We start from the raw sequence: 26,400 nt of genomic DNA, 5'->3' as shown, positions 1-26,400 counted from the left end.
TTTTGCCTGGGAAAAGAGTCCGGCGCTCTCCTCTTTGTCATTTTGAATCGTTGAAATTGCGGCCTCCTTGAATCTGTTTATGTTGTAGTTGTGCGAGTCCCAATTAACGACCAATTTTCCAACATCTGCGTTGATTTTTTTGAATAGTGGAAGATTTGGAAGGGTTGTTCGTTGCTTGCAAGGGTTGCTAAGAGGCGGGGGGGGGGGGGGGGGATGGGAGTGTAAAGGGTGAACTCAATACCAATTGGAACCTCATGGCTGTCCGAAGTTGAATGTGAAGCTGCCAGGCTTTGCTGAGAGTTGGTAGGCTGGCTTTGATGAGACTGAGTACACGCTGGTTGAGACTGAGTCCAATCACTTGCTTGGTTTGTTGCCGGCAATTCCACACCAAATATTGAGGGATCCATTACCAATTGTCTACGCTGTTCTTGGTCTGCTGCCGGCAATGCCGGGCCAAAGATAGAGGGATCCAGTACCAATTGCCTACACTGACTTCTCACAAAGCCTTCACGGCGCCGATCTTGTAGTTCAACTAAATGCCTTGTTCCGTCAAAGAGGGTTGGCACGTGGCGTTCCAAGGGTGAGGTCAAAGGGTGATGGAACCATTTGTTGTATTCCGATGGAGAGATAGAACGCTCATGTGATTGAGTGTTCATACTGGTTTGAATTGCGGTGACAGTGACGGGTGGAGAGCCATCAGCTTGATCTGATGGTGGTGATACAAACAGAGGGATGATGGGAAAGAGAAAACTTACTTACATTAGAATGGTTGGATTTTCCAAGCTGATGGGTTTGATGTGTCACTAGAACTGTCCGATTCCTGGGCGGGATTGATTTGGCTGTTTCCAATTGCATTAGCGTTGGCTGTGTGGCTGGTGGTTGCTTGTGCAGATCCCCCCGTGAACCCCTGAGCACGTTCTGCGTGCATGGCCAATTTCAGCTGCGCAAAGTTTGGCAACTGCGGCCAAAAGTTTCAAGTTCGCGGCAAAAGTAGCAAGCCTTTTTTGGCCTGCTGTAAATCTACCAAGGACAGCAAGATCAAAAAAAACGGACAATCACCGTTGATTGTCATTGCTGGACAGGATCACATCCAACACCGCAGGTGAGTGACTGTGAACCGTCCAGCTAACTAATCAGTTGTGGCTAAATGCTTGACCGCGTTACTTGCAGCATCAGAACTCAAGAACAAGACCCAAACCACAAACACTCCCAACCAAACAGGAAATGAGAAAAGTAAGTGGAAAGGTCCTGAGCTAGAAACAACGGCTGAGTAAAAAGAGATGCTGAGCTCATCACTATGTTCAACAGAAAGCGTAGGAGGCACATCTCTATTGGACCACCTCAGCTAAAGGCCCAAGCTAGGGTAAAGCCCGGCCAAGTAAGAGAAAACTTACTCCCTAAAATATCAAAGCGGGAACAAGCTGCTAAAGGCACAACGGTGACGCGTAGACAACGGCCCTCAGGACTTCTTACTTTCAACTCTTAAGTCAGCGGCGGACACTCACACTGCTTTCAGGTAAAACTCATTTACCTGCCTAATACTTGTAACTAGCTCTACAAGCCTAAGAACGAAATGTCTAAAAAAGAAATGTATTTCAGTTCTCCATAATCTTTCAATGGCCAAAATTAAATCATAACTCAATTTGACTTATTTGTTGATTGAGATGATTTCTTGGTTCAATTCATATTATTCACATGCTCATGAAGGTGTTCATTGTTTTCACTTTGCTAATTTTTCCCTGATGTGTGCGCGTAAAAGATTATTACAAATTGCAGGCTGGGCCTCTTTCAGATCAACAACACGTACACACCGGCTAAAATGATGTGAAAGGCCCACCTGAATTGTCCTATTTCCCTAAAAAAAAGGGAGGTATCAGCTATAATTGAGCCAAAAAATGATGAAAATAGGGTGAAAGTATGTGTCAAGTCAAGCTTGGAGGTTTGTGGTACCAGATTTCAGCTAAAAAACCTGGCTTCTTTTCGCCAGCTCACTATTCAACCTTTCAACACACCAGTCATATTCAGCCAAGGGGTCAATGGGGTCCCTTGGCTGCATATGATGAACCAACTCCACGCCCTTGCTCTCGCATGTTGCCTTGTCACTCTATTGATCAACACACCAGTCATATGCACCCAAGGGGTCAATGTGGTCCCTCGGGTGCACATGATCAACCTAATCAATACTCTTGGTCTTGCTCGCCAGCTCATCACTCTAGTGTTCAACCAGATGACAAATCTACTAGATATTGTTGATCTTGCTCGCCAACTGGCAACATTATCCCAAACCACACCAAGCTTACCCAACGTCAAAAACAAAACAACAAAATTCTACCCAGAATCCGCAATCTGTATTTCACCATGACGGTTGACCCCCCAATCAAGCCATATTTCTTACAGCTGAACAACAACCCTTCAAAGCCATTTCTCATCCATTCTTCTAAATACACTTCCAAACAATTAATTGTTACAAATAATAATGGCACAAAAACACTGTTTCTTGTTCAATTCCATCCACTACACTCAAGCAACTCAATTGATCAAGAAGTTGTTGCAAAACTTGCGGAAATAATTCAAAACCTATTTCTGATGGCTAAAAATTGGGGTCAGCCTAAATGCACCCTAAACATTTACTTCATGTAAACCAAAAAGGTTTACTGCTGAAATGTACCCCAAACCACTTGGGGTGTACTTTTGCGCACCCCTGTGAAGATGGGGTACAGCACCTCATACCCCATGTAATTTGGGGTGAGCCATAGGGTACCCCAAAGCCGGTGAAATCTATGGTGTACACAGCCACAACACCCCATCATACTGGGGTGCAAACCCCCAGTACTCCAATATGTCACCCTGTGAAAGGGGTGAGCCACTCAACACCCCAGATATATCTGGGGTGCCGCTGCAACCACCCGCCCGACTACACATCAGTCATTGAGGGGAGTGGCACCACTCAATGACCATCACACAGACCGGTCATCAAGGGTACTACTCCCCTCAATGACCGGCACAATTGTTCCGGTCATTGAGTGTGCTACTCCCCTCAATGACCGGCACAATTGTTCCTTGAGGGGAGTAGCACCTCCCCTCAATGACCAACACAGACCGGTCATCAAGTTTGCTACTCCCCTTGATGACCGGCATAATTGTTCATTGAGGGGAGCACCTCCCCTCAATGACTGGTCTGTGCTGGTCATTGACGTGAGGTGCTATTCCTCTGGATGACCGGCACAATTGGTCATTGAGGGGAGTAGCACCTCCCCTCGATGACCAACACAGACCAGTCATTGAGGGGCGTGCTACGCTCCCCTCCCCTCAATGGCCGGAACAGATTGGTCATTGATTCCTCCCCTTGATGACCAACCTGTGCCGGCCATTGTGGGGAGGTGCTACTCCCCTTGATGAATTATTGTGCCGGACATCAAGGAGAGTAGCACCCCCCTCAATGACCGGTCTGTGTTGGTCATCAAGGGGAGGTGCTACCCCCCTTGATGACCGGTCTGTGTTGGTCATCAAGGGGAGGTGCTACTCCCCTTGATGAACAATTGTGCCGGTCATTGAGGGGAGTAGCACCCTTGATGACCAGTCTGTGTTGGTCATCAAGGGGTGCTACTTGCCTCAATGACCAATGTCTGCAGGTCTAACAAGCCGGGCGGGTGGGTGGGGGAGTAACTCTCCTCAATGGGGTGCGCTACATATGTACACCATTTCATTTGGTGTACATTAAATTTCACCCCAAAAATTGAAGCAGTCTGGGGGTTTTAACACCTGCACCCCAATGTTTTTGGGGTCAGCAGGTCTGCACACCAATAAATTGGGGTACTCCAGAAGTGCACCCCAGTAATATTGGGGTGCACATGTGGGTACATCAAAATGTTGGTGTACATGAAGTAAATTTTTGGGGTGCATTTAGACTGACCCAAAAATTGACAAGATATCAAACCAACCACCATGAAAAGTGGTAAGATGCAAGGGATTGGATTCCGGGGGGCTTCTGATGAAGGTGCCAAAGCAGGTAGGAAAACATACCCTTCATTCCCAATTTCAGCTAGAAGCATCTTTCTGACATTTTGTTCCCTTTTCTGTACTCATCTAGGCACCTATGCACGCCGGCGTGATCTTCCTCAAGATGTCATAGAGGAGGACAAGCTCCGAGATCACAACCGATTTTTAAGCAGTCAAGTCAAAACCTCTTGTTTGAATCCTTCAAAGAAAAATCCAAAATCATCAAAGAGTTTGGCATCCCAAGCTGGCCACACAATGAGTGGAATGAATTTGAAGACAAATGCAATGGAATATTCTCCAGAGCCATTGTCACTCACTCTGACTTCTCAAATGACAAACACATGGACAACGATTTAAAACCCTGGTCATACGGGTTGTTGAGCTACATCAACCTTTCAACTGGTGTGCCAATCATACCCAATAGTGAAGCTATGGTTCCTGGCCATGCACTCCACTTTCCCGATTTCAGATGTGATATTGACTTTGGGATGTCACCTGGTATTGTTGAGGTATTTTGGTCCAGTAACTCAGTTAAACACCATACTTCAGTTGCACCAACTCTCCTGAAGTCAACACCCAGTATGACTCATTTCGGATCATCTTTCCATATTTGTTGTTGGCTCATGCAAAGAGCAATAGCCCTGAATAAGTTATCAGCTGAAGAGAGAGAAAAAAACACTCTCTGCCGTCAAAAAAGATCAGAAAAAGAGGCAGAGCATTGGAGGATAGCAGAAACCAAAGTTGAAAATATTAAGAAAATGAAAAAATAGTTTCATATGTATTAATTTAGTTTTTTATATGTGTTTTTGTGCATGAAGCTTTGTTTTCAACCATTAGAAACTAGTATGAATTGCTCCTGAATCCTTGAGCTACAAATCCAAGCAGAAAGTCCTGAGTCCCTGAGTTTGGGACAATAGCATGAATGTTTCTTGCTGGAGAAACTACACCATGAGAGCATGCTAAATTACTGTTGTTTCTTGCTTGACAGTGGAATTGAGTGCACAGAGATAAATCAGTGCTGCAATAGTGGGAAAGTCCATTTTTTTTATCTATTGGGGGGACCAAAAAGCATGACAAGAGCTTGGTGCTAAAAGTAGTGCAGACCAAGCACAAAAAATCACCTTTTTATTTCAGGTGGTGGAAACAACAGTGGGTCAGCTTGGCTAACCATAGCTGGTATTGTAGTGTAAAGCCCAAATGAACTATTTTTTAGTGTAGCGTTAGCACAATCTTGCACATCTATGCTAACACTACGCACACAGGGTGCAGAAATATTTTAGCTTTTAGCATAGCATTAGCTCACATGGACACAATTGCACTAATACTAAGCATGCAGGGCACAAGAGAGCATGCGCTATACTGCGCTACAGTGCTTTTTGTGGCAAAAAAGGCCTTTTTTCCACTAAAAGTGCCTTAGTGCAACATCATGTAAGGTAGCGGCTGTAGTGAAGCACTAATGCTAAAAAAAATTGGTGTGCTGTTAGCACTGCTGAAAATTAGTGCAGCATAGTGGCACTAACAGCACAACAGCACTAACAGCACACTAACACTATTCAAAAAAGACCGGTGCTTTTTGCCGCTACACTAAACTTTGGGCTAAAATAGTGTATTTTAGCATAGCAGCACACCACAGGTATAAACAAAAAAACAGATATATCTTCATGTAGGCAAAAAGTATGATGGGAGGTGGTATCTGGGGCTATCATGAGAAAACCCATTTGAAATTGAGATCATAATATTCCAACAAGGGTGGGCCACTATGCTACAAGGCCAATAAACCAGTTAGCATTAACAGTGGCCCCTTTTTCTGCATTTCACTTGCTGAGTTATGCTACACCACAGTTAATAGTGCCTCCGGCACAGTTAATAGTGCCTCTGGCACAGTTCATAGTGCTTCTGGTCTCCTGTGCTGTGGCATATAATGCTACAAAGGTTTTACAAATTCAAGTGGGCAAAAAAGCAGGTGGGGTGCTTTTTGCTCTGGGTAATAGTGAAAGCGTGGTACTTGCACTGATGGCTCTGGGAAAGAGGCAGGAAATGACTAATCTTAACACATGCACAGTGGGAAATCACTTTTGCTTGCACTAATATTTCTGGTGCTGAAGCAGGGGGCAATTTGCTTTATGTGCTTTTTGAATTGGAATGGGGTCCTTCACTCTTGCACAGAGCATTCTATGCCAAGTGGTGTGCTACACTGGTTTCAGAAAAGCTGTTTCACCTTTGCTTGTATCACAGATGGCATGGATTTCTTGGGGGCTCAGCCAGCGCAGTTTAGAGTAGCAATGCATTACAAAGAAACTACATACAGGTTAGAAAGAGGAGGTGGAGTATCAATGTACCAATTTTGTAGGTGATCATGATGTGTAGAAATAGAAGGAACAAAGGAAACATGTATTTAAAAAGATCAAAATAGCATTCAGAGCGCAGGGAAAGGCAAAAAAAACTGGGCAGGGTTGACAATCTAGGATATTTACATGGCAAAGAAGAGATGTGGTAGTTTTTTCACACAGAGTTATGGGTTGGAGAGAGGAAGTTTTGTTTTAGGTAGCAGTGTAGGATACATAGAGCTGAGCTAGATGCTCCCAAAAGCCTGTTGGGATGTATCATACCCTGAGAAAAGATGAGAGACTGATTTAGGAGATATTACAAAACCACCTCTGGTGAATCAGACAAGCTACCACGTTCAAAGAAGCTTGGATCCTCCACTGGTTCCCAATTCCTTGATGCCAGTATTTCATTGAGAGAGTTGTGTCAATGATGCTCAGGTGTTTTTTTCCATTTCAAATCAATTGCCTTACCACCTCTGCCAAGTTTGAGAAGATTGCAAACTGATGTACAAACATGGTTCTCAAGAAAGGCAGAAATCCCTACATTGGCACTGTTTCCCTCAGCCCAAGAACTTTGCACAAGTCAGATGATGTTGGATTCCAGGAAATGGCTCTCAAATCACTTACTCGGCATTCAAATCGGCGACTTGAGGGTCGGTGAGGATGGGACCAAATCCTTGAAGATTGCAAACCAACCGCTGTCCTTGTGATTGGTTGTATGACCAGTGTGTCAGTGCATTCATTAATGAGAGGAAGTCCTTTTCCATTCCCTTCTGTTTGGTGGAGATATTGAAGTTGAGGTTGCTGGAATATTTAAAAAAAATCACCAGAAAGATAACTGTCAAAAAGGTACACCTCATGCGACCTATTCATTTCGCCAACCACAACCATGCAGTGTCTAACAAGCTATCCAAAATTGAATCAGTTTTGAATATAACTAGAGGCCAAAGCGGCTTCGCCGCTGCAGGGAAGAGCCCCCCCTCCCTCCCCCTCCAAGGCACCTACTACTTTCTGCCATCTTCCTCATTCCCAAGAGCCCCATCCCAAACAGTTGCCTGCACATCATACTTGTCATGTGTCTCCTAGTCCTGGGCCAGCTCATCAATCATTGCCAGGTGTCTCTTTGACTCTGCCAGCCGCCACAGATAGGCTATCAACACAAGACATGACATGTACAATAACAAAAGCCAAACATCTAGCAGCAAAAATCACAACCACAATTTTTCCGGTGCAAAGTCTTGCTGAAATCAATTGGAGCTCAAGACAGATGATAAAAAAATATCACCAAATTCTTTGTCTAATACATTATCCAAGTCCACAATGTTTGTTTACGCGCTCCAAAGTCTTGGGTTGCTGTGATGTAAGAGAAAACATCTCAACATAGCTAAGATGTGTACAGTGGGTGCACCATAATCTTTGGTGTGGGGTGAAAACGTGTACAGTGCGCGAGGCAATAAGCTGTGCTGGCGCGGCTGCAAAATCTACATTTTGCATGTGGGCCCTTAATTTGTGAGGTGCATGGGCTCAAACCACAACCTGATCACATTTTTGTGTGTTTCAGACCAAGGGCAGTCCAGAAATATCTTGGCTAAGGTTTCTGCCCAGTCATTCTTTTTTTTTTTTGAAATGTCACCCGGACTGATTGGACCCACCTATGTATACCCATATTTATGGACTTATGAGTTGTCATGTAGCCTGTGTAAAGACCCATAAAGCCATAGATTGATTTTCTAAGTCCATAACCCGAAGCCAAAAGGGACCACGGGCAGCAGCAAACCAACACACCAACATGCAGGGTTGAACCCACGAACACTGGGAGACCTAACCACTAAGCCATAGCAGATTGCTGTTAAAAAACCCATAATCCAATCAAAAACTGTTAATTGAGGGGTATCCTCACGCAAAAAAGCCCGCCCATTAATTGTTTATCTGCCAAAAAATTGACCCCCAACTGTCCAGACCCAGAAAAAAAAGGTGCAGGCTATTGCCTTGCGCAACTGTAACAACCCAAGTTGACCCAAGTTTCACTGAGAGGCATATCACCCATGACCCAGCTCACCTCTCATCATTGGTCAGCAATTAACACCAGCAACACCCCCAATACCTCATGAAACCCCGCAGAAATGATGTGATGGAATTTTGATCAATGTCAACCACCATTACACCCTGGCTTAGGATAAAATTTGTGATTATCAAGGCAATTAATCTGGTGGTCAACAGCTCAAAAGCCTAAAAATAAAAATTCTGAATGTTTCCTTTCATCTTCATTCCTCCCAACTCCCTCTGCATACCCTCCTGATTCTCTCATATTTTTTGAAAAAATATCCAGCAAGTTGAACATTTGCTGATAATTTAATCATGTTTTTTCTTTTCTTCTACTTGCTGTGTAATTATAAGGTCTTTTACATCTTTCTCCTTGACCTCCTGAGAAATAAAATGGAACCTTAACACCTCAAAAATTAAAAAATGGTGCGCCAAAAGTTATAGCGCACCCACTGTACATGTCAGGAGTTCAGGATTTTGAGTGATAGCATAATATGAGCAAGAGGGGCCATGATCCACATCATTAACCCAACCAAAGTAAATGCTAGTGGGAAGACCATGAAGGCTATCCAAACAGGCATGCCAATTACATATCTATCAATCAAAGGATATGGCGTGTGAGAGCGGGTTGGGGAGACGGAAGGGTTAGAGCTCCAGTAGAGAATCAGGATGATGGAGGTTCTGACTTCAGATGCACCAAAAAGGTTGACATATCCTATGCCCAGAGTCGTCAAGTGGCCTTGTGCAATGTGCTTGGCAAGGCGCTTGATACCCTTGGCTTGTTGGGCTCTGAGCTTGACGAGGCCGAGACCGACAGAAAGAATTTCAGCCACAGGTGGGTTCGGATCCTGTAGAAGCCTGTGGTTAAGATCACAGCGAGAGCGCAATGTGGACAGCCAAAACAGCGGCCAGGATTGCTTGTTAGGAGCAAGACCGGAGAAAGCCAAGACTGGAGGGGTTCATGTCCGCACCCGCAACTCGGACCTTGCGTCGGGAAGCTTTGGAGTCGCAGTTGAGGAGTGCAATGATTTGGAGAGGGGCCAGTCGACTGTCGAGGCCCCAGCTGACCTGAGCCGCTCAGGAGCCCTCGACCATTTGCTTGTAACCATTGTTAGTCAAGATGAGACATGGGACAATGTCTGCCAAACAAAACATCAGGCCTGCAATGAACTCTGCCGCTTACTGAGCAGGGGGGGGGGGACTTCGGAAACACGTCTCCCAACGTCGGCCAGAGGCTTGACACCCGGGTCTCTGAGCCTCTCCAGGACGGTTTTCATCGGTCCTCGCGGACAAGCGCACAGCGTCGCCTGGAGATCGCCAGGGCTGAAGAAGTCAATCAGAACAGGGTTCCAAAGCCGTTGTCCGGGCATCTCAGATCAAGGGGCTCCCAGGGTACGCATCTGTATGTCTCCAAATCCATGCGGGCTGTCAAGTCTCGGTAGCCGTTCTGGCTGTTTGATATTGTCAGGTCTGGGTTGTATGTACGGTCATTGATGTCCTACCAGTTAAAAAAATATGTTTTTTTGTTAAGAAAATTGGCAATGCTTGGAGCGGAAGATGAGGTTTCTTACCCAGTCAAAGGGGACACGGCACCAGCCAAGCCTTTCGCTCTTAATAGCCGACAGCAGATTGGTGGCCGAGACGAGTTTATTGCGGAGCAGGCCGTCGGCGTCTATTACAGTGAGCTTGACCTTTCGTAGCCTTGGAGATTGCGAGTCCCTGAGAAGACGACGGAAAGTATAAAAAATGATATCGTGTCTCATGGAGCGCTGAAGATTGAAACTGAATGTGGTCGAGAGCCCTTTCTTATCAGTACAATCCACCCCCCCAAAAAATTGACGTGATTAGAAAGAATATACCTCAGACAAACAACACTCTAGTCATCGAGGGGTTTCCAAATTCTTCCAGATATAACACGGTCGTCAATTCAAAAATCAGGAACACAATTCTTCCTGAGATATAATGCTTGAAGTAGACATGCACGATAGATCAGCTGAGACAACAATGCAAATACCTTTGGTTGAACGCTAGACCAAATGAAGCAAGTGGAGATTTGGAGCAAGAAGAGCTTTGGACCACGTAGTAGAGGCCTGCTTGCATTCAGCTGATTAAGTTGGCCAGGGGCAAAGAGGTAGAGGTGCTGAGCATGTAGTCCATAAAAGTACAATACTTGCTCACTCTACAGTATTAGCACCACTCTATATTGTGGTTTTACACCCTTACGTACAAATTACAACTTCATTACAACACTTACACATCAGCTACATCACCATAAAGCCACCTGCTCAAAGTAGGCTATCTTTTGATACACCTTCACTATCACTACATTAAACCTTCCAAGCATAGATTGGGGGGCTTGTTTTAGTGTCTAGTGACCCAGGAAAGGCAGAGGTAACCTCATTCATCCCTTTCCGCACTCAGCAAAAGGTTCCCAGGAACACTTTTGAGCTTTACACCGGTTATCAAGGGATACAGCTCTCAATGACCGGTCCTGCCTGCCCTGAGTTGTGTTGGTGGTGGCTGGATTGAAGAAGAATGGCTGAGGCGGCGGAGATGGTTTGTCAGAGCTGGTTTTGTCCATGTCGTTGAGTTGAGGCTTGGGCTGGTAACGACATAGCCATGGCAAAGAGTGCGGCCGGATATAATCTACCCTTCAGGAAGAGGTTGAAGCGGGCACAGCCATTCCGAAAAAGGTTGGCTTCTTTGGAAGGAATTTCCACTGGAAATTCCTTCTGGATTTGCCAATGTATGTGCATCCAACATCAAGGTTGGGCACATGATATCCAGACCTGCGAGCGCAGTCGCTTGCAGGAGCCCACCAATCAAGCCGTTCGGTAGCGGAAAAAAAACACGCTGGCCGCTAGGACCAGCACCATCCAACCTCGCGAACAGGATCAGTGTGCCATGCAGGGTAAAATCAGCCAAATCGCTTGATTCTGAACTCAGAATTAGGAAAAAATGAAAGGAAGGAGATGATTGAGGGCATCTGGCTGCTGTATATGCACCCTGCATATAAGAATGAGGTGGGCATGAATATACATATGTCCAACCTTGCCAGTGATTATTGGCAAATCCAAGACAAAGTTTGGGTGGAAATTCCTTCCAACAAAGCCAAGCTTTTTGGGAATGGCTGTATATAAGGAGCCACCATGTCCAGCAGGAATGTCCCCAGGGGTTTTGGTTTTGTCCGCCCCCTCCCTGGAAGCCCCCTAGTTGCTTGATTAGGCCCCTCTTTGACGGCTCTTTCACAGAGTCTTTCACAACTGGCCCTTTTTTGCTTGTTGCTCTAGCACAGCTGGAGGGTCATCCATAGGGCCTTTGGGTCTTTGGGGATATTTTCAATGGCTGCCTGTATTGTACAAATTGTGTGCTCTTCTGTTGTGTTCTTTCTAAATTCAAAATACACCAAAACTTAGATCTAGGTTTCCACATTTTTGTGGATTTGAGAAACTTGGATAATATGTAATCATTTGCAACCACTTACTTCTATCTGAATGCCCTTAAGCCAAAGCTGTCCCTCAAGTTGATTGTTGATGAGATCCTTGAATTCAGCAAGGATTAGGCCAAACCCACCATAGGTAATGGCATTGGTGGCATGATTATATAAATTGGGTTGGGAATCTAAATATCAAAACTTGGTAACCCATTTGTTGATGACCTCCCGTTAATTTTTGAAACAGCGGACATGTGCAAGGAGAGATTGTCGGCTACTACCCTGCAACATATTCTTACTTTTATCTACTTGTATATCAAAGGGGAAAGTGACGGCTCTGATGTACTTGCTGATCTTAAAAGGTTGATGAGATGCTCCTGGTGGCAGTGATTCATTGAAATTGAAGAGATGCAGTTGTCTAGCAGTGATCCAGCCATTGGGCTTCATGGTGATTGACTTACTGACAGGGTGACAGAGGGCGTCCACTTCTTCATCAAGGCTGGTTGACCCCCTTATGGGTTTGGTTGCAATGGTCCCCCCAAGTGCCCAGGCGGCTGATTTGCGTGCCTTGGGTTGATCTGCTTTGGATTTTCTTTTGTGGGTGGTACGGGCCGCTTGAGTTGATAAATTTGTCTTGGGGTATGTTTTGATGGGATGTTCATACACCAGAGAGGAATCTGTGGCACTCTTCAGAAAGTTCCTGGCTCTAATTCCATCTGAGGTATGTACTGGTGTGTAATTCATATCACTCATAACCTCTGTTTTACTTTTAACCTCATGAGAAGTTTGACTGTAACCTAAAACATGTTGATCAGTCATTGTTTATTGTGAACTAGTGTCATGTAAACCATGTTATGCAACTTCATACAACATGTATGAATGCTCTGACTGTTTGTCAAGAATTACCAAAGATTCACAGCTATAATTTTTCCGCACTTCTGACTGGAAGAGATGAGCATTAAAAGCTTGCTTGAATGCCCACACACTCAGATGGTCATGCCTCCCTAAACCAATCATTCCTCAAGAGTACATAAACACTGAACAGCCTGTCAGGTTGCTTCGCGCAAGGTTTCCAATTCATTCTGGATGCTGTTTTTAGATCTAGAGAATGTGATTACTGATGTGCTTGAAGCATCAATTGTAAGGGGTTGTTGATTCTTCTTATCTACATGGCTTGGTTGTACTATAATGTCAGAGTGGGCTCATTGTGTAATGAAAATAACAAAAGGGGTCCTGGTGGTGCCTCAAAGTTTGCCTCTTGATTGCTACAGCCAACAGTATTGGAACACCATAAGTGTATTTGAGCAGCAAGAAATCTCTAAATTCACAGCGTACAGTCTTGAAAAAATCACAGAGAAACTTCAAGCACTCTGCAATTCTAATTAAGTTTCAGCCAACCCTGCCACCCATCATAACTCAGGAGATTCATCAGCTGGCAATGCCAGGCCAATCAGCACCTCAAGGGGTGCTTCTACCTCACCCTCCGGGCTCATAAGCATATAGACTAGGTTTTCTTCTCTAATTGTGCTGTGTGTTTCACTGCTCCAATGTCCTTGTCTATGATAGCTAAAAGTTTTCCAATATCTCCCGGCTGCTTGGTTCCTGTAGTGCAAAACATATCTGATCTGAGGCCCCGTTTGGAGACAATATAAATATGGGTGATATAATCATTGGTTAATTCAATGAAAACTACAAAATTCAACATAAAGCCTCCAAATATTTTTTCTAGGCGACCTACAATACTTGGCTCTTCAATTATGAAGTCAGATTCAACTGATTCAGTGTCAGCCTTAGAGTCAACTCAGCTGACCTAAAGTCTGCCTTTTTCTACTTTTTACATATGAATTACTTCATATCTTTTTCATCTTATGAGATAACCTTGTTTTGACTTCATATTCTGTTTCCACATGCAATTTTAACCCTAGTTACAACTTACCAATTCTTTGTAACTACACTGCTTCCCTGAGTTATTGAGTTGTGGCGCGCATGCCCAGTTGTGACGTGTCAGCGCTACCAGGCGCGCCAAACCACATGTACATATGTAAATTACATAAGCAAACTGTGAAAATTTCTGTAGTCTGGATCCCCCTTGCCTGAGGCGGATACAGAGACTTCAGCACACCAGAACCACACCCCAGATAACCCCAGGATCACCACCAAAGAGATTACCACACTCCCAGTATACCTACTGTCACAGGCACCTAGGATATTGACAGTAAGTAGACTCTTTCACTGAACCTTGTTTATCTCAGAGGTACAACTCTGTGTCTGCTTGATCTGCTCTTCTTTGCTGGCCTTTGCCTTATCCTTCATCACAGGGCTGTCCCTGCTTACCCTGATTCTTTTTCTGTGGTTTTTGTAAGAAACAAATCACATAGGTTTCCCTTTAAAGAACCTTGACTATCCTGAAGGAAGCTAAAAAATTGTGGCTGGATTAAACTTGTCTAATCCAGAGACCCTCCACGTTTCTTTGGTGAGAGGAGGCTGTAGCACTCTCTAGTACAGCTTGGCAGCACTCTTCTGAAGAGGTAGCATTGCCAGTGGATGTGCATTCCCACCAGAATAAATCTTGAATATCTGCTTATCTTGATCCTGCTCAGTTTCTCTCTCTCTCTTTCTCTCTCTCTCTTATATTTGTATTTTCTTTATCCAAAGAAATCCAAATATTCCCCTTTTTTTCTTGTGTCCTGCTGTCACTATAGAGACTCAGGCTCACATTCAGCCATATTCAGTACTATAGTACCATTATATCACTTTTGACCAAAACAAAGCAATATAATGGTATTATGGTGCTGAAGATGGCTGAATCAGTTAATTCTGACTTCATAGTTGATGAGACCAGTACTTTAGGTTTCCTACAAAAAAAATTGGATTCTTTATGTTGAGTTTTGTATTTTTTATTGAATTTACAAATGATTATATCACCTATATTTATATTGGCTCCAAACAGGGCCTGAATATCAAATTTTGGTCGCAGGAGGCTGGGCCTGTGCATGATGTTTATGGCATGATGGCTTGACATGTCATGAGTGTGTCTAATTTTATGGGAGGTGTGCAAGGTCATTGGATCAGCATGAGAAAAAGTGTCAGCATGGGGGCTTGGTAGAGAATCTGCCGTTGAACCCGGGTGCCAGCGGCACCCGGGTGCCGCACCCGTTTTACCTGAAAAATAGGCACCCGCACCCGTACCCGGCACCTGCCGGCGGGTGCAGCGGGTGTACCGGCGGTGTACCGGCGGGTGCCGCCGTAAAGGATCCCTTCCGGGAGACAAGGCTGTTGTCGTCTTGTCGTCCGCAAGGGATCCGAGGACGACGAGGCTACAACAGCCTCGTCGCTCGCAAGGGATCCGGGGACGACGAGGCTACAACAGCCTCGTTGCTCGCAAGTGATCCCTTGCGGACGACGAGGCTGTATCTTGTTGTCCGCAAGGGTTCACTTGCGGACGACGAGGCTGTATCTTGTCCTCCGCAAGGGATCCGGACAACGAGGCTACAACAGCCTCGTCTACCGGAAGGGATCCCCCCGGACGACGAGGCTACAACTGTGAGATTATAGCCCCGGACCCGCAACAACCCCCGCGGAAGTTAGCGCGGTTAGAACAAAACCCAGACCACATGCAGCAATCTAACAGAGAGCTCGCGCGGACAGAACCAACCCAGAACCCAGCTGCACAAAGAGGTAAGCCCCTCTAGCAGTCCAGCCAAAACCCTAACCTAAACCATAGCTGACAAGCACCGCTCGGTCATGCATAGACACGGCAACCGCAACGGAAACCGGAAGGGAAAAAGGAAGACCAAAGAAAGCCTCCGGGTACGTAAGCAAGCAGAGCTAAAAGTTGGACTTGTAACAAGCTAACCAACTTTTACACTCAACAGACCCCTCGCGCATTGTATCGGGAATCAGGCACAAGACTCACTCCTAGCCAGGATTACGGCCAGCACTGAGAAAGGTAGCAGTCATCTCTCTGAGATTCTGCAGACAAAGAAAGGCAAACATTGCTCAACAACACAGAAATAGCCGTAGCTCATCCGTACCGACAGGATAAGACTAAGTTATTTGAACAACTAGTCCCTGCTTTGGTGAGTTTAAGATTCAGAAGAAACAGAACAAGGATAAGGCGTAACAAACCTATTAGACTTGTCCTATCACTTTCCCATTGCTCCAGCTCAAACATTAAGAAAAGAAAAACCTTTTACTCCGAACCCAGCAACGCTTTCTGCTGCTTTCAGGTAAAAGTGTTTCCTCTCTCATTTTACTTAGTCAAAGTAAACTTGTAAATACCGGAGTTTAAATTAAAGCAATGTATTTCAGTTGCTCCAATCTTTTCAACAACAGCCTTGTCTCCCGGGAGGGATTCCTCCCGGACAACAAGGCTACAACAGCCTCGTCTCCTGGAAGGGATTCCTCCCGGACAACAAGGCTATGCTGTAGCATCTTCGTCTGGACAACCCAAACTCCGCCGCATCCAGGGGAGCTGGGGCTCCCGCACCCGCACCCGGCACCCGCGCGCGGGTGCGGGGCGGGTGCCAGAGGTACCTGCCGCGGGTCCAATGGCAGATTCTCTACTGCTTTGCATCAGTGGTAGACGAACTAGACCTTCTACTTTTTGGAACGGAAGCTTCCTGTTTTTTAGCCGCGCGTGCCTCTTTGGCCAAACCCTTGTAGAAAATCCGCATTCCGGTGTCTTGAAGTTGTGTGGAGGAAATACGGCGGGAAATCAGCAAGTGAGAAGGGCCTGCGGTACGGATATGGCTTGGTTGAATGCTTCTAAGTGATCTGGAGGGGACAGGACGGGAGGAGAGCACTGTTTGTGAAGGGGCACTTTGCATATGGGACACAATATAATCAAAGCAATGGTTCTGGAAATGCTTAGTGTTGGACCACTTATTGCATTGGAGGCATTTGAACATATCACCCATTTCTTCACAAAGATGATATTTTGGTTGAGGGTACAAGATTTGTGATGCAATAGCAATGAGGTATGTGGGGCAATGAAAAAGAAAATAGATGGGGATAAGAAAGTTACTGAAGTGTGGGTCAACTCTGGCGCGGCTTTTTGGTTATTATATCTGATGGTCCCCTATTTAGTTTGGGCTAATGCAATGAAGCTTTGCCTTGATGAATATGAGTGATCAAGGCAAAGCTTCATTGCCATGATTGGGACCATGTAAACACTATGCCTGCTAATTTTTTCTTGCATGTACTATCCTGCCCAGGCCGGGCACAAGTATCATCTCAACAGCCAAGTTACTATCACAATGGTTTGTGTGCCGGTTTATCTGCAGCGTGGTACACTAAACAACGGGGGTGTAGAATTTTACAAACCTTCTTTTACAAGTCATAAGCCTTGTAAATTGCATCCATTGTGAAATTATCACAAGCTGGGAGGCATTCATAATTTTCCACACCTCCTCCCATATTTTCTACCATTGTAAAACAAGCATCCAAGTATATTAAAGCCTGTAAATCGTGGAACAAAACTTCAAGGGTTCCCCCTACAAAATCACAAAATCACAAAAAAAAAAAAAATCAAGGGTTTCCCCCTTACAAGTGGCACCAAAAAAACTACCAGAGTTTCCCCCAGCAACTATAGCAGCTACAAAAAAAATTAGCACAAGTAGTACAACAAAACAGCAGTCCAAAACCTGCCACCCAACATCAGCAAGCTGATGCACTGTGGCCCACTGCCCATCCTTGTCTAGCAAGGTCAAAAAGCAGTGAGAGGATGACCCCCAGCGGTTACGCACAGGGGGGCCACCAAATATTCCCCCATCAAACTGCGCAAGTGCAACAGCGGACGTGAGCGACCTACTGACTCATTTCCTATCCATCATGTTCAAATACTTCAGCCACCAAATTCACCTAGAAGTCCATTGGCATCCAGGTAAACCCACACCTTCCTCCTCCGTCGTGCCACCCATCAAATGCTAACCCATCTTTGGATTGCAGTTTGTCAGGACATTCATCTTGTCCCTCGGACTATACATCCTGCCCGAGTCGCCCAAGTACTTGATCCTCAAGGGCCGCGAAGAAGAGGCCAAGAAGTTGCTCTCCAGACTCCTCTCTATCCTGTCTCAGGACGCTGACTGATATGGGTACTCAAGCCCTCCAACAGCTCACCGGGTGAATCACCCACTTATCAATCTCTTGCTTGTCTAGACTCTTTCACTAACCTTGCCTCTCTCTATCTTCTTTTAGGATCAAATTCATCTTCTACTACGGCACAACGTAAGCCGTGTGTCATTTGCCTACTACATATGACCAGGTCTTGACTTTTGAGTTCTTCCACAGTTTCTTCAAAAACAGTGTGATCCAGAACGCCTTCACCATCATGATCATTACCAATGTCGTGAGTATCCAATCCTCTTTTAGAAAGTTCATGAGAAAGCACCCTGGCTGACCGTTGTCTTGTATTGGCCGCAGTCAATGTAGTCATGACCATCCCCGGAATCTGGTTGGTGGACAAGGCTAGGCGACAATCACTCTTATTGACCAGAGCTGTACGCCATCAATCCACTGTTGCCCTTCCTCTGCCCTCTCTAGACTACGGTGGCTTCTCAATTGATATAGATAACCTCATCCTCAGAGACATCCGTGTCCTCAGCAAACAGGAATGGGATGACTACGGTAATCCATCTTCCCCTTATCACCAACAAAGAAAAAAAAAAGAAAAGATCGGCGAACTCTTCACCGCCGGCGCCGAGGCCATTTAGCTCTGCGGCGACCTCTTTGCCACTGGCACCTTCCCCTCCTATCACCCCAAAGACCCCTTGCTTGACTTCAGAGACTTTGAGAACGCCACACTGCTCAGATACTATCTTGCCTGGTTCAATTGGCATGGAGTAACAGACCTGCAAGGATTGGTACCAAGCCGTGGGTGCCTACAAGTACAACCTAGCCTTTCAACAATTTGCCTGTGTTTACATATGTCTTCTCTGTCTCGAAAACAATCTCCCTCTTGGCTGATGCTTTTTTTTGTCCTGTGGAGGCTGGGCATGTTGTACCTGCTGGGCCAGATGAACCTGCTCTTCAACATGGCCCATGCAACGGTCCATCTGAAAATGGCAGCCCAGCTAGCAAACAAAGTGCCACTGCTCGCCCCTAGCCAAGCTTGCCCGGGAGCTCTCCAGTGTCCGTCGCCGCAAGACCATGTGCAAGGTTAACCAGGCCTGCCGCGCTGCCAAGCCCCACGCACTGGTCTCAAATAATAACGCAGCAATACTCTCAGGCTGTATGGTTTTATAAAACTTGCTATTTTACAAGTGACATAGATACTTTGATTTTGTCTCTGAAATTTTGTGTGCATTTCTGTAATCCAAAGCATAAATTGAATTGAGATGAGAAGTGTGGTTTAAATAGGGGCAGGCTAAATCCACACCAAAAAATTACTTCATCCACTCCAAAAATGGAGTGAACAGTAGTCCACTCCAACTTTCATTGGAGTGAACCATAGTCTACTCCAAATTTTGTTGGAGTGAACAAAATTACACTCCAAAAAAGCCTGTTTTTTGGAGTGTACCCATGATGCACTCCAAAAATTTTGGAGTGAACCCAATTCCACTCCAAAAATATTTTTTCCAAAGTAAAATGATGCATTTTTTTGGAGTGCACAGACGTTCACTCCAAATTTATTGGAGTGGTTTTCCACAATATTCTAGTGAAAGAATTCAGGGTTCTCAAAGAGGAACAAAACCTTATGTCAGCATCATATGTGTATTTAAAATACATCTAAAATGATGTATGTACAATTCTTTCAGTTTCTACAATGACTAAAACCTTCACCAGAAATAAATTAGGGGGGATTCAATTAGGTTGATTCATGTAACCTGCATACTACTGCTATAAAGTTTTCCTGGTACTGCATCCCAAGAACTTGGAAAATACATTTTTCAAAGTTACAAGTTTCAATTATACAGATTCCAAATTGCATTTTTTTTTAAAATTTGAGAAGCCTTAATCCACTCCAATAAATTTGGAGTAAACATCTGTGCACTCCAAAAAAAAATATGAAAAAATCTCCCTTGAAAAAATACTTTTGGATTGGAATTGGGTTCACTCCAAAATTTTTGGAGTGCATCATGGGTACACTCCAAAAAACAGGCTTTTTTGGAGTGTAATTTTGTTCACTCCAACAAAATTTGGAGTAGGCTATGGTTCACTCCAATGAAAGTTGGAGTGGACTACTGTTCACTCCATTTTTGGAGTGGATGAAGTAATTTTTTGGTGTGGATTTAGCCTGCCCCTTTAAATAAGCTTTCAAGAATCATATTTTGGAATTAATCAAAGTTCAGAAATCCAGTATTGCTGGCTGAGGCCACACTCTTGACATAAAAATTTAAAGTGTGCTTTTGGAGGCCACAATTGTTTGAGTTGAATCCTTGAACTGAAGGCACATGATTTTCTCAGGGTACCAGCCTTTTGTTGAGGAAACTGTTTGGGGTAGGTTGTGATGAGAGGCTGATTCCCCTGCAGCGGCGTAGCCACCTTGGCCTCTAGTTTTAAAAGATACCTTGGAATTTTTTTGTCCAACAGACTGAAATGTAATTTCACAAGTGATTATATTACAATGATCTCCCTTGTAAAAAATAAGCCCCACAAAATAGCGCGTGGGGCCAAAAAACTTCAAATTCACAAGGCTTCACTTACAAGGGATGTATTTTTGCCTTCACAACGGTCGCAAAATTCTCACCAGGCAAAAGAAAATGTGAAATTTACGAGCCATATAAAAATTTGCAGGTGATAAATTTCAAAGCGCCAAACATGGAGAAAAATAAAATAAAAAAGAGACCACGGATACCCAATAGCCAAACCCCACCATCCCTAACCAAATTTAGCTTTACAAAGCCTTGACTCCCCAGAGGCTTTTTGTTTGCAACCACTTGCTTGTTCCGCTCCAGGTGTCGCACGGACACTCTCTTGGGGCCGACTGGCAGTACTCTTGGGCTTCGTTTGAGCCATGGAAACCTTGGCGGCCTCCAAAGATGCCCCCTCAAGTACCTTCTTATCTGCCGCCGCCTTGATTTGCTGATCTTCCACTGTTGGAGGGTCTTCAATCGCTGGAATAAGTGCCTGAATTGCTGGATTCAGTGTTTTCCTGCTTGTAGATGGATCCGAAACATTGATGGCCGACTGATTTGTAAATTGGAAGCGATTCACCGGTCAAGGCGGCTTGGTCTAACATTAATTGTGTTGTACATACAACGATCTCCGGGCACCACATCACCAATCTGGAAAAAGAGGACAATCAGAAAACCTAGCAAAGAGTACATGATTAGTACCAAGGGTGGGCCGTTACGTTACCCGTAATTGGGAACGTAACTGTAACATAACTTTCAAATTTATGTTACCCAGTAGTTACAGATACCTTAATTTTAGTTACGATATCTGCCACAGAAAAAGGGCTGTTTGTTTTCTAGTTACGTTACCCAGAATTTTTCAACAAAATGGGGTATGTTACAAGTTTGCCCAAGTTTGGGTAACTTTGCCGTAACTTTCCAAGGGAAATGACTATTGGTGGGTTTTTTTGTTTGATATGAGTGCGTATTGGGCTCAAGTTGATATAAAACAGCCACTGATGCCAGTTTCTGCCCAGGGTGTCAGATCAAAATAGGTGCACAGTGAGAATTGAACCCACTACCTGCATGTCAAAAAACCGGCAAGAGGCAAGCACCAACCATTATGCTAAAACCATTATTCCAATGAACACTTTTTTGAAAACATTGAACAAAACATTTTCACCCCAAAAAAGTTACGTTATCCAAAACCTCCAAAACTCAAAAATAAAAAAAGCTACTTCACGTTACGTTACTCAAAAAAAATGTTACGTTACCCAAATGGCTAATTTGGATAACTAAAAAAAAGTTACGGTATCCAATTAGCCCTCTATTACCGTAACGTAACTTCCCACCCTTGTTGGTACGCCCAAATGAAGGAACCCACCTTGAAAGCAACAATATCACTTGGGACTAAATTAGCTGACTTAATTTCTGACCAGCTTCTGTTGTGCCGTGCCTTTGCTTTTGGGGCAAGGGAGTTGACGAGGACTTTGACAGCATGGCCAGCGGACCTTTCTTTGTAGCATCCAATCCCGGAGCTCTGCGGACAAGAAGTGAAGCTCAGATGAGACTTTCATCTCTTCAATGCTAGCTCATAATGACTTACAATGAGGGGAAAAGCCGTAGTAACGTCAAAATCCTGCCAGTCTGGGGAGCAATTTTGTTGGAGAGCGCAATTGAGACTCACAACAAAGGGCTACATAATACAAACCCAGTCCCATGAAAGTTCACACATGTTGGTATTGGATGCCTGGAAGGCGGCATCCAGGCCATTTTTGCTTGTTCTAGGAGTGCAGAAGGCAGCGTCAGTGATTGCCAGCTTGTAACTGCAGCTGGTTTACTCACTACAACAGCACCCAAACGTCTTCGAGGTCAACCTTTTCGCCATTGGGGGAGCGAAGCGACCTCCGAAGGAGGCGGAGGGTCCCTGCGGGACGGCGTCCCCCCTCCACAAAGGGAGGGACTTAGTTGAGTTAGTTTGAAGCTGGCGTATGAGGTCGGCGGAAGGCAGGAGGCAATAGAAGGCGGAAGGACATATTTTTAAGTGGGTGGAAATCCAACGTGATTGAGGCATTGAGGTGTGTAAAATTTGTGTGTAATCCTGAGTTGGAATACTTTTCTGGGTGAATACAGCATTGTAAAACAAGGCTTGTAAGAGAATCTGCATTGGTGGCCAAGTTGGCACAAGCTAACTTAGTCATCCAAGATCCAGCTAGCGCTAGCCAGACCCCTGCAACCGCATTGGTTGGAGCTACTATCCAGCTAAGTTAAATCACATAGCTTGTCTTCAGTGGTATCAACCACATTGTTTTTGCCAGCATTGACTCGCAAGAATAACACATCCAATTCCTGTTCTGCAGTAATAAAAACACCTTGTCTCCTTTCATCTTGTTAGAAAATACACATGAACAAGCAAAATTGTAAATGAAAAGATGAGTAGGATATACATAGTGGGTGTGAGGAATACTAATGAATATTGATTGAGTTCAATGAAGAAAAAAAAAAAAAAGAAAAAAAAAACCAAGATGGTTAGTGGGGAAGAAGAAACGGGCAAGCAAGAGGAAGAAGGAGAATCAATTGAGTGCAAGCAAGCAATTATCAATCTATTGAGTGCAAGCTAGCGAGCAAGAGAAATGAGATCAATCCATCAACGGCAAGCGAGCAAGAGCAAGAAGACCAACCAACCAAAACTGATCCAGGAGAGTACCAGCAATCAATTCATTGACTGCGAGCAAGCAAGAGCAAGAAGACCAATCAAAGTTGTTGTTTGTTTTTTTGTTGTTTGTTTTCTTGTTGTTTGTTTTTTTGTTTTTTGTCTTTGTTGTTGTTTGTTTTTGTGGTTGTTTGTGTTTGTTGTTGTTCATTATTGTTGTTGTTCCATTTGGTTTCGCTTTCACCAACTTGTTGATTGGAGAGTACCTTGGGCAGCTCCCTAGCCAAGAAGCTAGGCGCGGCTAGATTTAGCTTGAGCTAGCCAGGATTCTAGCTTTTTTGTAAGTTAGCCGGGTCTTAGCCCGACCCTATGCAGATGACCGGTGTGGCTAAGTGCATTAGCTCGGGCTAACTTAGCCACCAATGCGGATGCTCTAAGCTGTATCCCGTAAAAATACATTTTGGAGTTCTGATGAAGAAATTCCAAAGGAGGTGTCACAAGGTTTGTGAAACATGCAGTGTAATATTATGTAAACTAGAGTCCAAGGCGGCTACGCCGCCGCACCCAGAGGGTTGTTGGAGAAAGTGAAACAGCGGCGACACCAGGAAACCCCGCACCGTCAGCCCTGCTGACACCAAGGAGAAGGCCGCCGCGCAACTGACTTTCTAACCCTGTAGATCTTGCCTTGAAGACAATCACAAGCAGTTAAAATTCCGACTGACAACCGTTGGCCCAGGCAAGAAACATCCAAAAATGTTCAAAAGTCAAGCAGGAGGGGCTCATTTAGGACCAAGGCGTACCCAGCAAGTAACACACCTCAACTACAAATTTATCAATGCTAAGTTCCTCCACAAGATATGGTTACAGAAAGAAGACTGAGGGAGCGCGCTAAACATATTACCAACAGGTGTTTTGGAAATACAAGACTCGGGAGTATGACTTATTCCCCCAGCAAAACGCACTGCAGAAAAGGTTTCTACTTTACAAGTAGCAAATCAACCCACACCCTCCGAGGAAAACAAACATTTTCAAAAGTCAACATTCAGCAAGCTGGACGTCCCATCAGAATCATTATCCAGCAGATCCTCTGATGAAACGGTCACCTGGGTAACCTGAAAAGCATGAAAGCGTCAGCCCAATGCAGCAATACTTTGCCAAAGATTCCATCATAGTCATTCACCTCAACAATCATTCGACACGAACTGTTCCCAAAACCCTCCAGTGACCCCTTATACGCGATCTTACTCCCGTTGAATAAATTCAATCCTTTTGGGAAGTCATCCGATGCCAAGCCTAATATACAACGCACACGGAAAACTCCATTGTTTGACAGCTTTGGAAATCGTCAGCACAATTACAAAAGAGAAAGAGCAGACGCCGCACCTCGCCTGTATGCTCCACGGTAATATCCGCCAGAATGACACTCGTGTCTGGCCAGGAAGGCTTGCTCTTAATTTTAACAACAGTCCCAACACCGGAAACCTGGACGCGTCTCCATTCCGTGTGATGTTGCTCGAGGTTCGAGTTCCTCTGATCACCAGGCGTCCAAGTCAGCTTAGGAACACGCATAAAGTTTACTCCTTTTATCTCTCCCTCAATCGCATAAAGTTGGCCCGCTACGAGCGGTGTATCTGAGTTGTCCGCCGTCATTAAGTTTACTTGGAAAATTGTCTTCCCGCGAGTCCACGTCCCTGACGAAGCCGCGTAACTCTTACTCGCGCGGGGAGTATCGCCACTTGGATGCCTGACAAATTGGTGTGCCTGAGAGGGGCCATGAGTCTCTTTTCAAAGCTTAAATATCAAGACCAACTCACTTCTCCAACTGGAATGAACTTTCCAACAAAGCGCAAACGATCCTCGCCATCTATAAATGAATCGCCAGTGGCCAAAGTGATCTTCGCCTTTTGGAGCATTTTGGATGGCTTCAAGCAATTTAAATGAAATTCCAGTTAGTTTGAAAGAGATTGTCTGAAGCTGAGAGGCGTTGGATTAGATTGACAAAAAGTTCGTCAGTCCAGGGCAACAGCTTTTAAGGCAAATTTGCCACTTCAACTGAGCGCCCAATAATCCGCTGCCCGCCACGACACCGCGTCCTACGCCACAGCTCTCCCCGAGGCGTGTTGCACCCGTGAATGCCACGGCGTCCGTGGCTTACAGCCAGATTCGTCTTGTACCTTTGAAGGGATGCCAAAAACAACGTATCATTATACATCTGCCAAGCGAACCATGCCCATCGCGCCCAACGAGTTACAATGGCCCAGGTGAATCCATCCCGGCATCACACCTGCGGGACATCCCGAAACCTGCTCCCGTCTCAGCACCTCTCCTCCGATGATGTCGGTTGTAACCAATGCCCTGTCAACCTAGGCTCTGTTGCTGTTAAGGCCCTGAGGCATGCAAAGCATGGGTCGTCAAGGCCACAAGATTTCTCTACCACATCCGCGAGAGAACTCATCGTTAAGGCCATACAAGAGCTTTTCATTACGCGCGAAATGTATAATTCAACAGCAAAACAATTCGACGTTATTTTCCTGCAGAGGTTCATCACCTTTGATCATCAACATGGGAACTTCTCCAATGACGAAAATACATTAAGCGCGAGAGACGTGAGATAAAGTAAATGTTCACCGTGCCGTTGTCAGGTTACAACCCGCCCCACAAAAATCGCACGTAGCATACATCCTCCATTTGAACCTTCCTCGAAAGCCAATGGTCTTGAATTCAACCTGGAACGGGAAAGCGTCAGTCACGAGCTGATGAGCCAGAAGTTTTCAACGCACTCTTATTCCGGGACGGGTTGAAAATTGATTTATGGACTACGTTGATTACCCCATCCCGATTCTTTGGCTTTGCAACAAGTAAATCCTTCACATTTGAGACCCGCGATAACGCAACGTAAAGTTGACCATGAGCGAATATGTCTGTCTGCAGAAACACCCCGACCCGCGCAAGGGTTTGTCCTTGGCTTTTTTTGATGGACATGGCGTACGCCGGCTTGACTGGAAACTGAAATCTGAAAAACGACTGGCCCGATCCCTTATTCGCCTTAGTCTGTAGCTTTATCCTAGGCAAAGTAACTTCTTCGCCACCAAATGGCCCACCCATTATCACGCCACATAAAAAACCTTGCGCAACTTGAGTTAGAAGGACCCGAGTCCCGTTGCAAATACCATTTCCAATCCTCAAGTTACGGGTCACCACAACTGGCATCCCAACTTTTAGGGTTAAAATATGATCCGGCAGTCCCTGTGGAGAAAGCTTATTCAGGCACTCTTCCGGTAAACTGTCAAATGCATCGGGATCCGGAGTATCAATTGACCTCAAAACAGTAGCCTGACCCGGAAGCATCCTCATCACTTCCTCATTGATATTCTTGACGTCTCTGTTCAA

The 26,400-nt window shown here is 45.0% G+C and overlaps 3 protein-coding genes across 3 annotated transcripts; 1 reads left to right on the top strand and 2 right to left on the bottom strand.

Annotated features, from left to right (window-relative positions):
• Positions 1-9,705: 9,705 nt before the first annotated feature.
• On the bottom strand, positions 9,706-10,132 carry PtA15_1A783 (uncharacterized protein; the record flags this gene model as incomplete). Its single annotated transcript, XM_053165846.1, has 2 exons — positions 9,706-9,867; positions 9,941-10,132. 2 exons carry the CDS (start codon positions 10,130-10,132, stop codon positions 9,706-9,708), a joined length of 354 nt encoding a protein of 117 aa, XP_053016997.1.
• Positions 10,133-17,634: 7,502 nt separating this feature from the next.
• On the top strand, positions 17,635-18,515 carry PtA15_1A782 (uncharacterized protein; the record flags this gene model as incomplete). The annotated part of the gene is made up of 5 exons (XM_053165845.1): positions 17,635-17,670; positions 17,752-17,873; positions 18,001-18,030; positions 18,094-18,155; positions 18,226-18,515. The coding sequence occupies 5 exons, from the start codon at positions 17,635-17,637 to the stop codon at positions 18,513-18,515; spliced, it is 540 nt and encodes a 179-aa protein (XP_053016996.1).
• A 5,523-nt stretch (positions 18,516-24,038) lies between these two features.
• Positions 24,039-24,923, bottom strand: PtA15_1A781 (uncharacterized protein; the record flags this gene model as incomplete). Its single annotated transcript, XM_053165844.1, has 4 exons — positions 24,039-24,122; positions 24,394-24,540; positions 24,631-24,771; positions 24,825-24,923. 4 exons carry the CDS (start codon positions 24,921-24,923, stop codon positions 24,039-24,041), a joined length of 471 nt encoding a protein of 156 aa, XP_053016995.1.
• Positions 24,924-26,400: the final 1,477 nt, after the last annotated feature.

Source organism: Puccinia triticina, chromosome 1A (assembly GCF_026914185.1).
Source record: "Puccinia triticina chromosome 1A, complete sequence".
Classification (NCBI taxonomy): domain Eukaryota; kingdom Fungi; phylum Basidiomycota; class Pucciniomycetes; order Pucciniales; family Pucciniaceae; genus Puccinia; species Puccinia triticina.
Note: the sequence above shows the minus strand (reverse complement) of the source record. Positions and strands in the feature narration are given on the sequence as shown.